We start from the raw sequence: 14125 nt of genomic DNA, 5'->3' as shown, positions 1-14125 counted from the left end.
GGCCTTCAAGGAAGCTGTACCCTAACCAAGCCGCCATGATGGTTCACGCAGTCCACGTCTTGTCGTTGGCCGGTACGGCTCTCGCAGCCTTCACTGGTAACGTAAATTACGGCTCTCCTTCATTGCACCACCCGGCTCTTGGTGTATCGATCAGTAAGGTAGCAAAACGAGCTTACGCCAGCTCACCATGGGACCCATCGCAGCTCAACTTCACGCATGGAGTTGCAAGCGGCGACCCCTATGAGGACAGCGTTATCTTGTGGACAAGAGTTGCCCCAACGAGTGACAACGATAAGAGTAACGTCACGGTCTCGGGGACTGTTGGCCTCTACAACCACGATACGGATTCATATGTGTCTAAGAGTAGTTCGCCTGTTTGTGTCGATTGGAAGATCAGCACCACCGATTCCTTCACTACTTTAGCCAATTCAGGCACGGCATATACCAGCTCTGATATTGACTATACCGTCAAGGTCGAAGCGTCAAAGCTGCAAGCTTTTACCACGTATTACTACCAGTTCAGCGTCTGCAACTCGGAGAATGTCTCGCCAGTCGGTCGAACCAAGACCATTCCCTCGAAGAATGCCAAGGTCGATACAGCCATCAAGGTAGCTGTGTATTCATGCAGCAACTACCGTATGTATAATTTTGAATCGTGGCTGTATTGTGTTAACACGTTTCTACAGCTTTTGGCTTTTTTAACGCTTATGGCAATCCTGTCAGAAAGGACTCAGTCGACTACGTCATCCATCTAGGAGATTATATTTACGAATATGCCAACGGCGACTATGGTTGGGGCGATAGCTATGGCAGGATTCCCCAGCCTGACAGGGAGATCTACACGTACGTAAACCTTCTCCTCAATTGGAAATGTAACTGTAACTGAATCTTTTCAAAACTTAGTTTGTACGATTATAGGAGACGTCTTGCAACATATAGAACAGACTTGGATCTCGTTGCAAGCCACCAGAACTTCCCCTGGATTCCCGTCTGGGATGATCACGGTAGGTTTCAATCCTGTAGGGACAGTTCGGGAGCCTCTGACTGAACATAATGCAGAGGTTGCCGATAATACCTACCGCGATGGCTCATCGGAATTGAACAATACCGAAAACTCGTTTATCCACGATGGTGGTGTAGCAGTCGATCAGCGGAAGATGAACGCGGTTCGAGCCTATTTTGAGTGGAGTGAGTATCACAGCCAGTCGAAATGATGACTTCCATGACTGACGCGGCATCTAGTGCCAATTCGCCAGGTGGAAATGGACGATAACTTGCGCATCTGGAGAGACTTCAGCTTTGGTGATCTCTTTGATCTCGTCATGCTGGACACCCGCCAATACGACAGGTCGATCACAGATCTGTACTGGAATACCCATTACATTCACGAAATTTCTCAGGATGCTGGCCGCAGCCTTATGGGCCCTCGTCAGGAGGCGTGGTTTTACAATAAGCTCAAGGATAGCTCATCTCGTGGTGCGACGTGGCGTATCATTGGAAACCAGATCGTCTTCAGTCGTATGAATGAAAGTTTGGGTCTTGGTAACGAGGACCCTTTGAACGGTGACTCGTGGGATGGTTACCAGGCAAACCGCAACCGAACGTTCCAAACATTATACGAGAACAACATCAGCAACACAGTCTTCCTTGCCGGCGACTCCCACGCATCTTGGGTCTCGGACCTTGTTTGGCTGGGTGAGCATGACTACGACGAGCAAACTGGCTCTGGTTCTGTTGGTGTCGAGTTCGCAGGTTCTGCCGTCTCTTCTCCGTGCCCATCCGGCCAAAACGTCTCTCTCGCTGCGGCGAACTCTGCGTCTGCCTGGCTTACCGGGGCAAACCGGGAGCTCCAATGGCAGGATCTGTACTACAGAGGCTACTACGAACTGTCCATCGGATACGACTCTCTCAATGCTTCTTATTTCGGCATCCCAACTACAGCAGCAAAGCAAGGTTATGAAATCTCCTTGGCCAACTTCACGGTCCTGCCCGGCGAAAACCACCTACATCGCCAGAATGGGTCCTCTGCAGCCATCGTCGCTGAGAGTGGAAGTTTGAAGAACGGACCTTTAGTCCAGACAAATCTGACGCACGATACTGCCACGGACGAGTGGTTTGTGTATGATGGGTACACTTCCACGTCAGCTTAGTTTGCTGGATCATAGATCTTGGCGTATTGTGTCATAACGGGAAGAGTGCGCTGCATATTGGATAGTGCTCTAAAATATTAATCTACCTCACTCTAGAGAGTTAAGTCGATATTAATCAATTGTACAATATTATCCCATGCGTCATAGTTGCCCTCAATTTATCTGAGTCATCATTTTGCTTGGAGAATTACTCGATATGAATCGATATTAAAATTGCTGTATACCGCTAGGCTGCGTGGCGGGAGCCTGATAAAATAGTTCAGAACGTGACCTTTAGAGATTAAACGAACTCTTCGGTATGGCTGTGGTTCATATGGAAGTTAGGAAATGAAACAGGTTCAAACTGGCAGCTTGACTGACCCATGATATATTGTCTATTGTGTTGTGTGACATGCGTACGAGGTTCGTACCATGTACCACTCTAATGACGCTGGAATCTAAGTTCATGATATTTACTGATTAATGCAGTCCTATGCACTGGTGGAGAGAGGCTTTCCGTCCTCCGACACGAGATATTGATCCGATTTCTTGGGGCCTTCTCCAACACCAGTCATGATGACTCTGCTCACACCACTCTTCAATGAGCCGCTCACTGCCTCGTCGAGCTGGACGTTGGACTTGGAGCTTGCACCTTGCTTCCAGCCTTCAACACTCTCCAGTAGCGGGTAGAATGTACCCAGAACAGCCTGGCTGTCCTCATCCAAATAGTAGATAACTGCGTTAGGGCCAGCATCGAAAGTGTAGGCGGCCACTGTCTTGCCGGCAGTCGCATTGATGGTCTCAACTGCTCTAACAGCCGCCCTGGAAACGTCGTTCATGTAGAAGACGGGAGGGTATGTATCCGCACAGGTGGCATGGAAGGAATTCGAGTCTCTCATGGTGACTTCTGCGAACTCGGCGAAATCCCTGTGCGCAATGGACCTCTCCATACGATCCATGTGTTCTGGCACCACCTGAGCGATACGGTGCTTAAACAAACCGGAGGTGGCGACGGTCTGCTGCATGCCGCTCGTGGAGCTGACACCCTTCTTAGTGGCGCTGACGACGAGGATGAGGGCGCGCATGTTGGGCCAATGGGAGGCGGGGGCGACTTCTACTGCCTTGCTGTCGAGCCCATCTGCCTGCTGGCCCTCGCGCCAAGCCACATAGCCGCCAAACAGACTGCGGCATGCGGATCCGGAGCCCTGGCGGGCAATACGAGAGAGCTCGGTCGGCGAGGCGGGCAGCTGGTAGAGGTCGGCAATGGCGCGAACAAGGGCGGCGAAGCCCGCGGCAGAGGACGCGAGACCAGCGGCGGTGGGGAAGTTGTTCTCGGAGACGAGGAGGAGGGGTAGATGGGCGAGCTTGGGCAGCGACGAGTCCTTCTCCTCGAGGACGGTGCGCAACGCGCGCAGCTCGCGGAGACAGGCCTGTGTCCGAGCACCTGTCAGATCGGAGGGCGAACCGTTGAGGATCAAGGTGTCCTCGTGGTAGGTCTCGGAAGCAGAGGCCGTTGTCAGGGCTCGCAGGTCATCTTGCGAGAGGGTGACGGAAAGGGACGAGTTGGTGGGGAGGTTGAGCTTTGGGTCTCGCTTGCCCCAGTACTTGACGACGGCAATGTTGACGGGTGCCGTCGTGCTTGCGCGGTAGACGACCATGATTATAGCTATGCGATAGACCAAGAAGAACCTGCCTATATGAAACAACTGAAAAGGTTAATCGGGCACAAACTTCACGATACTCAGATGGCGGTCAATTCACCCTCAGCCCAGATAATTCACTTCTGGCTTAATTAGAGGTCAATCCAATTCCAATAGCGGGGGTGTTGGTGGGGTGAAATTCAGGGGTCCAGTCAGTCCAGTCAAGCCGCCAGTCCAGGCCTGGCGAGCGACTATCGAAAGCGCAGCAGCCAATAATACCTCCACCCTTACACAAAGTAATGTTAAAACCCCATGTTACATATACTACTTAGACTAGGGAGAGTAACGTAATCCAATTCTCTGCTCCGGCCAAGTGCGAATCTCGGCAAGGCCTGGCAGTGAACGAGGTAGTGTCTGCTGCTCATGTCCTTAAAGGAAAAGACCGTGTTGCTGTCAAGCTCACAATGACAAAGATTTGGAGGGATTGGCCGCTGCAGATGGCTAAGCCTACACTACAGAGTTGTTGGAGCAACCAGGTTAGGGGAAGCGAGATATCGCTCCATGAAAGAGTAGAAGTATGTAACATTAATAAATAAAAAAAGTACAGAAAAAACCCCCCCAAGATTGGAAAACCTCGATGACTTATCTATTTCGGAAAGTATATAGATCGTAAGATGTCCTGGGGGGGACCAACGGCGGCGACCCATCAATCACAGCGTTGCATGTCACACGAAAGGCGCATCGGCCCCCATGTAAGTTAGCATCGCGCATCGTGCTTGAAATGATCCAATACAAGACCACCCGGAACACTTTTTCCCCTTCATTTCTATTTACATCCTCAATCCACTATAGCTCGTTGTGGTCGCTGTTGCATTGAACGAAAACCACCGCGATGTCTGACGAGCCGCTAGCGCTCCCTTCTTTGACCAAGTGTCTAGGGGTCGGTTGCGAGAACCATGCTGGAGCTCTACAGTGCCCGACATGTTTGAAGATAGGCCAGAAGGACAGTTATTTCTGCACCCAGGACTGCTTCAAGAGAAACTGGGTATGAATGAATGTATATGCTCCCTACTAGCAGGCCTCCCAGGCTGACAGAAATTACCATATAGGACCAGCATAAAAGCGTACACAAAACTGCGCAAAGCAAGATGCAAAACAGTGCTGGTCACAAGACTGTCCCTTCAAAGAGAAAGGCGGAACTCAACACTGGGCTTTTCAATCCGTTCCCGATGTTTGCCTTTACCGGCTCTGTCCGACCTGTCTATCCACTTTCTGCGAAACGTCTTGTGCCCAAGTCAGTTCAGCACCCTGACTGGGCGGTCACTGGTATACCCAAGGGCGAAAACCGTTTACACAGAACCAAGATTGCCATCCTAGATGCCGAGGGGCAAGAGGCAATGCGCAAAGTCTGCCGGTTCGCTCGAGAAGTACTAGACATCGTTGCTGCAGAAGTTAAACCAGGCGTTACTACAGACTATCTGGATGAGGTCTGCCATAAAGCTTGTGTAGAACGGAATGTGGGTACATCTCTTTCTGAGCTGACGGCGGGATCTCTCTAACCTCGATAGTCGTATCCTTCTCCGTTAAACTACAACCGCTTTCCTAAATCAATTTGTACTTCTCCGAACGAGGTCGTTTGCCACGGCATACCCGACCAGCGAGTCTTATTGGACGGCGATATTCTCAACCTCGATGTTTCGCTCTATCACAGGGGCCACCACGCTGATGTTAACGAAACCTATTATGTGGGCGATCGAGCCAAGGCGGACCCAGACTCAGTCCGGGTGGTTGAAACGACACGGGAATGCTTAGATGAGGCAATCAAGCTCGTGAAGCCCGGCACGCCAATAAGGGACTTTGGCAACGTCATCGAGAAGCTTGCCAACCACAGAGACTGTAGAGTCATCCCTATCTGGGGAGGCCATGGAATTAACACGGAATTTCATCCACCGCCGTGGATACCTCATTATGGCAAGAACAAGGCAGTGGGAATCTGCAAACCGGGAATGGCATTCACCATTGAGCCTATACTGACGTTGGGAAAACCTCGGGACGTTGATTGGCCAGATGGGTGGACAAATGCAACTGTCGACGGCAAACGGACTGCCCAATTCGAACATACCTTGTTGGTTACAGAAACCGGTGTTGAGGTTCTAACTGCACGAGACGCGGATTCTCCAGGGGGCCCAATAGCGATGCCAGCGATGGCTCATGTCCAAGTTTAATCTATGGGGAAAAGTCCACTACAAAAAAAAGTCAAGGGGTAAGTAAGAGCATGGTGGCTCGAAATCATCAGCAAGGGGCTATTGGTATCCATCCGTACAGAGTGAGACAATACGGGGGGTTACATAGGATAGTTTTTATATGTAGATTGCTTTTCGCCTTCCACAGTAGTAAACGGATCTGGGCGCCGACATGAATTCTTGCGTCCAACAATAATTGATGCTTTCAAGGAGTACTGCCAGCTGAACTGCTGCAATTTGAATTCGTCGTTGAATCCGCTGATCGTCATGGTCGTTGCACTGTGAGTTCACGTCCATGGCAATGGTCCAGCTCGGATCGGATTGAATTGAGTTGAACGCGGAATCTTCCGCACAACCTCCACTAAAAAGTCGCGATCGCACCCGCTAGCTAAGCTTGTCATCGGCCGGCCCTGCGATTGGAGGCCGCTAGGAAATCTGAGGATGACCTCAACATGCTCTTGCATCTGAACGACTATATCTTCTTTGACACTAATTGACGACTTGTTCAATCCCGCACCAGGGGAGCCATCACGCCATGTCCGAACCACAGCCGCAAGATCCGGCGGCGTGTCCCGTTGACCACAAGAGCCGCGAGGCCTGGCTCAAGCAAGCCCAAGCCGCCTCGGGCTCTCAGTCGCAACCGCAAGCGCAAGCGCAAGGGTTGCCGGCCGACCATCCCTGGATACCTGCCGGAGGCGACGCGGAGGAGAGCTGCCCGGTGGACCACAACGCGCGCGAGGCATGGATGCAGCAGGCGCGGGCGGCCTCGAGCTCCCCGGTCGCCGCCAGCACAAGACCGGCACAGCCGCCGCCAGCATCACAACCATCAGCGGCTTCTGGGGGGTCCTGGGCGAGCTCCGTCCTCTCCTATCTGCCCTTCGGCAGCTCCTCCGGCCAGGCCCCCGCGTCGTCGTCGATACCACCGACCCCATCCCACCACAGCCTCGACAGGGGCCGCATAATATCTTCGATACCCCGGTCAACACTGCCGCCGGGAAGCAGCGTCGACGGCGCAGCGACGCACGCGCCGCCGGCAAACAAGGAGCAGGAGACGGGAGCGGACGAGAAGACGGGCAACTGGATCTACCCGTCCGAGAAGATGTTCTTCGACGCCATGAAGCGCAAGGGCCACGACCCCCAGGCCCCGGACATGCGCACCATCGTGCCGATCCACAACGCCGTCAACGAGCGGGCGTGGGCCGAGATCAAGGAGTGGGAGCAGCCGTACTACGTCAAGGGTTCGAGGTATGGATTCTTATTCTTAATTCCTAATTTATATTTATGCATTGCTCCCCAGTCGCAAGATGTCTGATAGTCCCTTTGGCATCCGCGTCTGGAGGTTGTTCTTAAAGATTCTTGCTGACAGAGGCTTTACTTTCTTAGTTGTGACGGCCCGAGGTTGAGCTCGTTTTCCGGTCTGAGCAGCAAGATGTCGCCTAAAGCAAAGATCAACACGTGGTTGGGTTACCAGGCACCGTTCGATCGGCATGACTGGATAGTGGACCGTTGTGGTCAAGAGATAGAGTATATAATCGACTTCTACGCCGGCCGGCCGCGAGGAGACGGCAAGCCTTCGTTCTATCTGGATGTGCGGCCGAAGCTGAATACCTGGGAAGGCGTCAAGATGCGGGCGTTCAAGGGCCTGGGCATCATGTAGATGTGAGTCGATCAAGTGTATCATATGTAATATCAATGAATTGTACAATCACAAACATATCCTCCTGGACGGTTCACAGTATAACGTGGAATGTCGGGCATGTGGTCTGGTTCATCTCATCTCAATGAAAAACATTATGCTAGGGTATCGAATACATGCCACATGCCACTTGCCGCATGCCACTTGCCAAACGCCATTATCTATGCTTGTTCCGCGCTATTCTATTCCACCACGATTCGAATGGCGCGTCCGGTCTCAACTGCTCCACTCTCTAGGTTCCAACCACTGCTTGATAGTGACTTCCAAAACTCATCATCTGGCATTGCTCCTGAATAAGCAGTGATGTATGCTTCCAGGACATCAATCGTGGTTGCACCAGCCTTCATGAAGATAATCTTGTCGGCAGTGGTGATGAATTTCTCGTCCCGGTACCTATGAAGAGCCATTGCATCGATTTGGCCACTGGCAGGAAATGTGCGGGCGAAAGTGATGCTGGGGGCCTTCCAGCTTAGGATTCGTTCCTTTTTAGCGACTTCGGCTGGACGCAAGATGCGACCGCTCAGCTTGTACTCGTCGATGACGATGCAGGCCCTTTGGCGGTTTAGGGAGCGCATTTCGACGGAGCGGACGGCCTGGTAGTTGGTCCAGAGGTGGGCCCCGAGTAATACAAACATCCAGAGCCAAACTGCGGTCCTTCCTTCCACGAAGTTGACAAAGAGACTGCCGACCAGCATGCCCAACAGGGAGATGACGGTCTCCTGGCTCCCATCCTTGGCGTTCAGTTCAGCGAGGTTGCCGTTTTTGGCAAAATGGGCGCTGAGACTGGCCTTGGCTGCTCCTGCTGCCACTCCGCAGAGTGATCGAAGAATACCGGCGGCGCAAAGGCTAAGTATCTTTGGGGTTTGGGGTAGAGAAGGTGTCAGAATATCGAGCAAGAGCGCAGCGTCGTTGAAGATGTCAGCCATGTAGCGGTAGTACTTGCATTCCGGCTCGATTGCTTGTCCGAAACGATCTGCAAACACAATGGTCGCCAGTCGACCAGTCGATTCCTGCAGAACTGACAGCAGTACAGCACCGGTAGCTGATGATCCTTCTTTGCCGACGCCGAAGCCTTGCAAAACAGCTCTGTTTGACAACAGCCCGGCAATGGAGCTTGAAAACGCCTGAAGCGAGTCCTGTTGAAAAGCAAGTCAGAAACAACGTCATTTCATGCCATGGAGTAGACTTGCATAGATTTGGTATGAGGTATAGTCACTAGTGACTGTATGTGGGTATCCAGCGGGGAGGAAGACATCAAGCAGTTGCTTAACATAGCTTCCAGTGGTCTTCCTCGGTGCCTACAATTGGGTCAGCTGTAGACCGCGTCCAAGTCAGAGGAACGAGCTTGTACAATTGCCTGGAAAGAGCCGTCCTTGGCGTCTTCAGCGTAACGGCATATCATCTCACCAGAGTCGTCGACAGCGCCGACGAGCTTGGGGATAATCGCCGAGGACGCCATGGTCGTTTGATATTTTTGGTTTTTGGTTATCGGTTTCGCTCCAGTTGAGGTTGCTGAGTGCAGCTGAATACTTTATTTAGGCAACTTTAGTTGGCCAATTCAGAGCTGAGGGGGCGCTAGCGCGTTTGTCTAACGTTAACATGGGGACCTGGACTGCAAATCTTTAGGCAGGTACGTATTACCCCCCTTACCCAACGCTATTCGGATTAGAATAGCAAAAGATATCCAATGGAGATGATCACATGAAGCGTGAATAATACCTGAAGCGTGAATAATACCGTGGCGTGTGTGTCTTACCCGACACTATACGTCACTACACCGATTAGAATAGCAAATACACATTCAATGGAGATGACCAATCTGCCAGCTTGGAGAGAACTTACATATGATGTCGTTTGTCAAGAAGATAGTCCTCACGATGCAGTCTAATTAATCCTCCAGACATGATATTAGTATAAACTCAACTCAGAATATGTCTGTGATGCGATGTGATGTGATGTGATTCTCATGTAATGCAAGATACACAATCCAATATGCACACTCAGCACATCAAAGAAGTATTGGTAGGACAGGTTCTTTCCACTGTAATAATTCACGGAGGATACTTTACAATAAACTCTTTGATGGACAACTTGGTCCCCAGCCTTTGTAAGCATGCTAAACCCTTGTGTAGTAGCACTATCCTATCCTTCCCCTAGCATCTCCACGGAAGAGGTCACTGATAGACATGGTTATGGCCATGATTTCATTTGATTTGCTGCATATAGATAGATACAAAGTTGACGCATGTAATGTTCATTCAGGCCGCCAACTGGTATGTGGTCTCCAGGTTACGAGAATGTGTTGTAATCTAACGACGGATGGCGCCATACATGTTATGTCCCATAAGATCATACTGTATTTTTCACGTGGTATCAACCGACCACACTCGTTACTCAGCCAATAATTATGTGCTCTGATCTAGATCATACTGGCGGCATATGAGTGGCATCTACTTTAAGGCCGATGACGCGCCGATGGTATCGTTTTATTATCTAGACAAGTGAAACAGAGGAGACAGAGTCAAAATGGGGGAACTATCATGTCGCTCTTTGCGACCTGCGTCCAAAAAAAGTCACACGGATCGGACGGGCGCGTTTTAATCACTAGGAACTATACGTGAGTAATCAACCGGAAAAGACCGGAAAATACACTCCTATCGCTGATGGTTTCCCCCATGGCTTGTGGTGCTCTATTCTGACCGATCGGAAGGGATGGTGATTGAGAGTATCAGAAAACGCAAGTTTCCCCCAAGTCAATATAACACGAGCATCCAGATAATTTGAACGAGACGTCTAATCATCGCTCAACTAAGGCCTTGTTCATAGTGTCCACCAGAAGCTGTTGGTATTATTGTTTGATCTCTTGCTTGCGGGTAGGGAATGTCATGTGTCGATCAAGTAGATGCAAATCAAAACTGTGATCGAGTTGCAGTTAACATTACTCTCCGTCGATTCACATGATCATAGTATTCCTAACGTACGAATCTTCAAGGTAGTGTGCTAATTCCATCAGTATCCGCAGACGGCCTGGTTCTTTCTGGATCCTCTAACTGAGTTTTTATGCGGCGGTCTAGTCTAACCTAGTGGAGACCGCGCATAGGTTCCAGTATATCGGGATGGTAATACACAAGATTGATAAGAGCGGCTAGCAGAGATAATGAGACCATTTGGAGATATTATGTACTTAACTCTTAAAAGCGTTCATTTTTTCTTCGGATAGCCCGAGATAGTCGATTGGAAAGTGCAAACAAAGAGTGATAATATTTTACATATCACACAACCGACACTCAAACCTGAGGGCCTGACGACGCAACGGTCGTAATCATAATGCACATGGAGCTGATACCCATGGGGCTTCTTTTTTATGTATATACATTTACACCGGTCTCTTTCCTAACTAACCAACATATTGTAGAATGACTTTTGCCTCGATAAACAGATCAACAGGAAACTGGCCATATCTGATAGTCCTCAACGACATCTGCGAGCCTACTGTTAGCTAGGCGCGACGGGATGGGTAGAAACACCGAAAGATTGCTCTACTGTAGCCGTCAAGTGCCATGACGACCTTTGGATGTGGCCAGACGTAATAAGACTTGATACGCGTCCTGAGTAGTATGCTACAGGGCTGATATGAACATCTGGCGGCCCCGAGATTAGTTGCCACCTACATAAGACTAAGACTAGTGCCCTATCTCCACCACAATAGTCAAACAAGAGATAAGCCTGCCACAAAACCCTACCTGACACCACTTGGCAACACACCTAACCCGGATGCCCAGAATTGAGGCTGCTGATGATCTCCAATCGGTTATTTTCTTACATGGAATGAAAAGTCGCTTAAATGCTTGTATCAAGCCATGCAGGGCTTTGCCGCTCAAGCCGCTCGCCGGTATTAGTCGCCCGCACCAGAGTCTTTAGCGCATCTATCAAATCTAGACCCCAGATTTGGGGAGTTGATATGACAGACTAGAATTACTGCTGCATGTGTCCAGAAATCGGGGGATTTATGGGTCGAGCAGTCCAATAAGCAAAGCACTTTGCGCGTTGTGGGGGAGAAGAAGCTCCAAAGGAGCGTTCGGAACTGAATAGGGCTCGAGCTCACGATACCTGGAACCCAGCTTGCCTGACGTCGCTCCACCACCTTGGCTCTGCCTGGGGCACGACGCACATCCGGCCCGAATTCTCGTCTGGGGCAATGACTTTGATTACCACTAAATTTATCCGTTTCTAGATACCAGAGATAACGCTACTGCATACCCCAAATCTCCCTGGTGATTGCCGGATTTTGTCATTCGAAAACGTCAAGCTTTCGCCCAGGTTTCCCGCAAGCTTGGAAAGTCATGACTAGCATCGTCTCGCATCTCTAGCACTGTTCCCACCTGGGGAATATGGTCTAAGGCTGTACCTACCGAAAAGGGTAACATGGAAAAAAGTTAAAGCAGAGATGACATCTCGTCTTATTTGAATTATCATGAATAAACTGTGACAAGCTGCTCTCACGACTGGCAGCCTGACAGTCCAGCCCCCCCGAGAACAGAGCACCGACTTCGATTAAAATATCGTGAGCTTTTGGGAAGAAGGAGCTGCACTTGTTTTCAGACAACACACAGCAAAACATTCGTCACAAAACACCATGGAGTCGGTTGTGGAAAGTCGCCACCACACGGTGGGCGAAGATGCCGCCGCGCTGGAACATCTAGGCCACAAGCAGGAACTGAAGCGGAATTTCTCCATGATTTCTATGCTTGGTCTTGCTTTTGCCATCCTCAACACCTGGACTGCCCTCGCTGCTTCCATTTCCTTGGCACTGCCATCCGGTGGGCCGAGCTCTGTCGTCTGGGGTCTAATTGTAGCCGGCTGCTGCAACCTGTGTCTCGCCGCCTCGCTCGCGGAATTCCTGTCGGCATATCCTACCGCCGGCGGTCAGTACCATTGGGCCGCAATCATCGCGTGGAAGCGTTGGAGTCGGGGCATCAGCTACGTGACAGGCTGGATTAACGTATCTGGATGGGTTGCGCTGACGGCGACGGGCGGATTGCTTGGTAGCACCTTCGTGTTGAACGTCATCGCCTTGTTCAATGAGAACTACGAGGCTAAGACCTGGCATCAGTTCCTCATCTACCTCGCGTTCAACGTTGTTGCACTGGTCGTCAATGTCTTCGCCAACAGATTGTTGCCTCTGGTCACCAAGGCTGCGTTTTACTGGTCCGTAGCTGGATTCATCATCATTAGTATCACACTCTTCTCTTGTGCTTCGCCAAACTTCCAGAGTGGATCCTTCGTCTACGGAAGCTTCATCAACGAAGTTGGGTGGCCTGATGGACTTGCATGGATGCTTGGCCTTCTTCAGGGCGCTTTCGCCTTGACTGGTTTCGATGGTGTGGCACATATGATCGAAGAGATCCCCAACCCGCACATCCAGGGCCCTCGCATCATGCTATATTGTATCGGCATTGGAATGGTGTCTGGGTTTTTCTTCCTCAGTTGTCTCTTGTTCGTTCTTAAGGACGTCGACACGGTCATCGACTCTGCTTCTGGACCTCTCCTACAGATCTTCATGGATGCGACCAACAACATGGCTGGAAGCACTTGCCTCCTCATGTTCCCCCTTGTCTGCATGCTGTTTACTACAACCTCCATCTTGGCCACCAGCTCTCGCATGAGCTACGCTTTTGCCCGAGACCGCGGTCTTCCCTTCAGCAGCGTCTTGGCCAAGGTCCATCCTACCTTGGATGTACCCGTGAACGCTCTTCTCTGGACCCAGGGTTGGGTCGTCATTTTTGGGCTGATCTTCCTGGGCTCTTCCAGCACATTCAATGCCATCACGGCCGCATCGGTCGTTGCCCTGGGCGTGACCTACGCTATCCCGCCGGCGATCAACTGTCTCCGGGGTCGTAGGATGCTACCCGAAACCCGGGCGTTCAAGCTCCCGAACGCCGTGGGTTGGCTGTTCAACATTGTCGGCATATGCTGGACACTCTTGACGACTGTCCTCTTCGTGTTCCCTCCGGAGACCCCTGTCACCTCGGAGAACATGAACTACTGCATTGCTGCTTTTGGCGTCATTCTCCTAATTGCTGTTACAACCGTAAGTACCTCTCTCTACGAGTGTCTGATTGGATGGACTGGAACTAATTATGCATGCAGTGGATCTTTGATGGCCGCAAACACTACGTGGGCCCTAAAATGGATATCGATGGAATGCTTCATGGCAAGGTTGAGGGTATGGAGCCGGTTGGATCGGCGCAGACGGCACCAGAGGAGGATATCAAAACATAAGCTTGACTTGATACCATGGTGTTATTATGTTAAATAGTGTATTGGAGCTAACGGTGTTCTTGAATATTATTGGTTATATTTTTGTCGGGTGTCCGATAATCAATTTCTGTCATTGTCCTCTCTGCAGATCTAGAG

General features: G+C 50.7%; 6 protein-coding genes across 6 annotated transcripts; 4 read left to right on the top strand and 2 right to left on the bottom strand.

Moving 5' to 3' along the window:
• Positions 1-35: 35 nt before the first annotated feature.
• BKA67DRAFT_514008 (PhoD-like phosphatase) lies at positions 36-2150 on the top strand (the record flags this gene model as incomplete). Its single annotated transcript, XM_046097617.1, has 5 exons — positions 36-636; positions 687-843; positions 904-1004; positions 1060-1188; positions 1243-2150. 5 exons carry the CDS (start codon positions 36-38, stop codon positions 2148-2150), a joined length of 1896 nt encoding a protein of 631 aa, XP_045961841.1.
• Positions 2151-2620: 470 nt separating this feature from the next.
• BKA67DRAFT_532805 (GHMP kinase) lies at positions 2621-3787 on the bottom strand (the record flags this gene model as incomplete). The annotated part of the gene is made up of 1 exon (XM_046099589.1): positions 2621-3787. The coding sequence occupies one exon, from the start codon at positions 3785-3787 to the stop codon at positions 2621-2623; it is 1167 nt and encodes a 388-aa protein (XP_045961840.1).
• Positions 3788-4661: 874 nt separating this feature from the next.
• On the top strand, positions 4662-5994 carry BKA67DRAFT_655858 (putative methionine aminopeptidase, type I; the record flags this gene model as incomplete). Its single annotated transcript, XM_046106839.1, has 3 exons — positions 4662-4814; positions 4879-5286; positions 5338-5994. 3 exons carry the CDS (start codon positions 4662-4664, stop codon positions 5992-5994), a joined length of 1218 nt encoding a protein of 405 aa, XP_045961839.1.
• A 1045-nt stretch (positions 5995-7039) lies between these two features.
• BKA67DRAFT_495605 (cytochrome c1 heme lyase) lies at positions 7040-7651 on the top strand (the record flags this gene model as incomplete). The annotated part of the gene is made up of 2 exons (XM_046097027.1): positions 7040-7236; positions 7381-7651. Coding segments are annotated over 2 exons (468 nt in total), but the record flags the coding sequence as incomplete, so codon positions are not given.
• On the bottom strand, positions 7608-9278 carry BKA67DRAFT_193177 (vitamin B6 photo-protection and homoeostasis-domain-containing protein). The gene is made up of 3 exons (XM_046095364.1): positions 9060-9278; positions 8899-9006; positions 7608-8844 (listed from the first exon to the last, which is right to left on the bottom strand). The coding sequence occupies exons 1-3, from the start codon at positions 9165-9167 to the stop codon at positions 7891-7893; spliced, it is 1170 nt and encodes a 389-aa protein (XP_045961837.1). The 5' UTR covers positions 9168-9278; the 3' UTR covers positions 7608-7890.
• A 3066-nt stretch (positions 9279-12344) lies between these two features.
• On the top strand, positions 12345-13990 carry BKA67DRAFT_532801 (amino acid/polyamine transporter I; the record flags this gene model as incomplete). Its single annotated transcript, XM_046099588.1, has 2 exons — positions 12345-13799; positions 13859-13990. 2 exons carry the CDS (start codon positions 12345-12347, stop codon positions 13988-13990), a joined length of 1587 nt encoding a protein of 528 aa, XP_045961836.1.
• Positions 13991-14125: the final 135 nt, after the last annotated feature.

Source organism: Truncatella angustata (genome assembly GCF_020726525.1).
Source record: "Truncatella angustata strain MPI-SDFR-AT-0073 chromosome Unknown BKA67scaffold_2, whole genome shotgun sequence".
In the NCBI taxonomy this organism is placed as follows: domain Eukaryota; kingdom Fungi; phylum Ascomycota; class Sordariomycetes; order Amphisphaeriales; family Sporocadaceae; genus Truncatella; species Truncatella angustata.
Note: the sequence above shows the minus strand (reverse complement) of the source record. Positions and strands in the feature narration are given on the sequence as shown.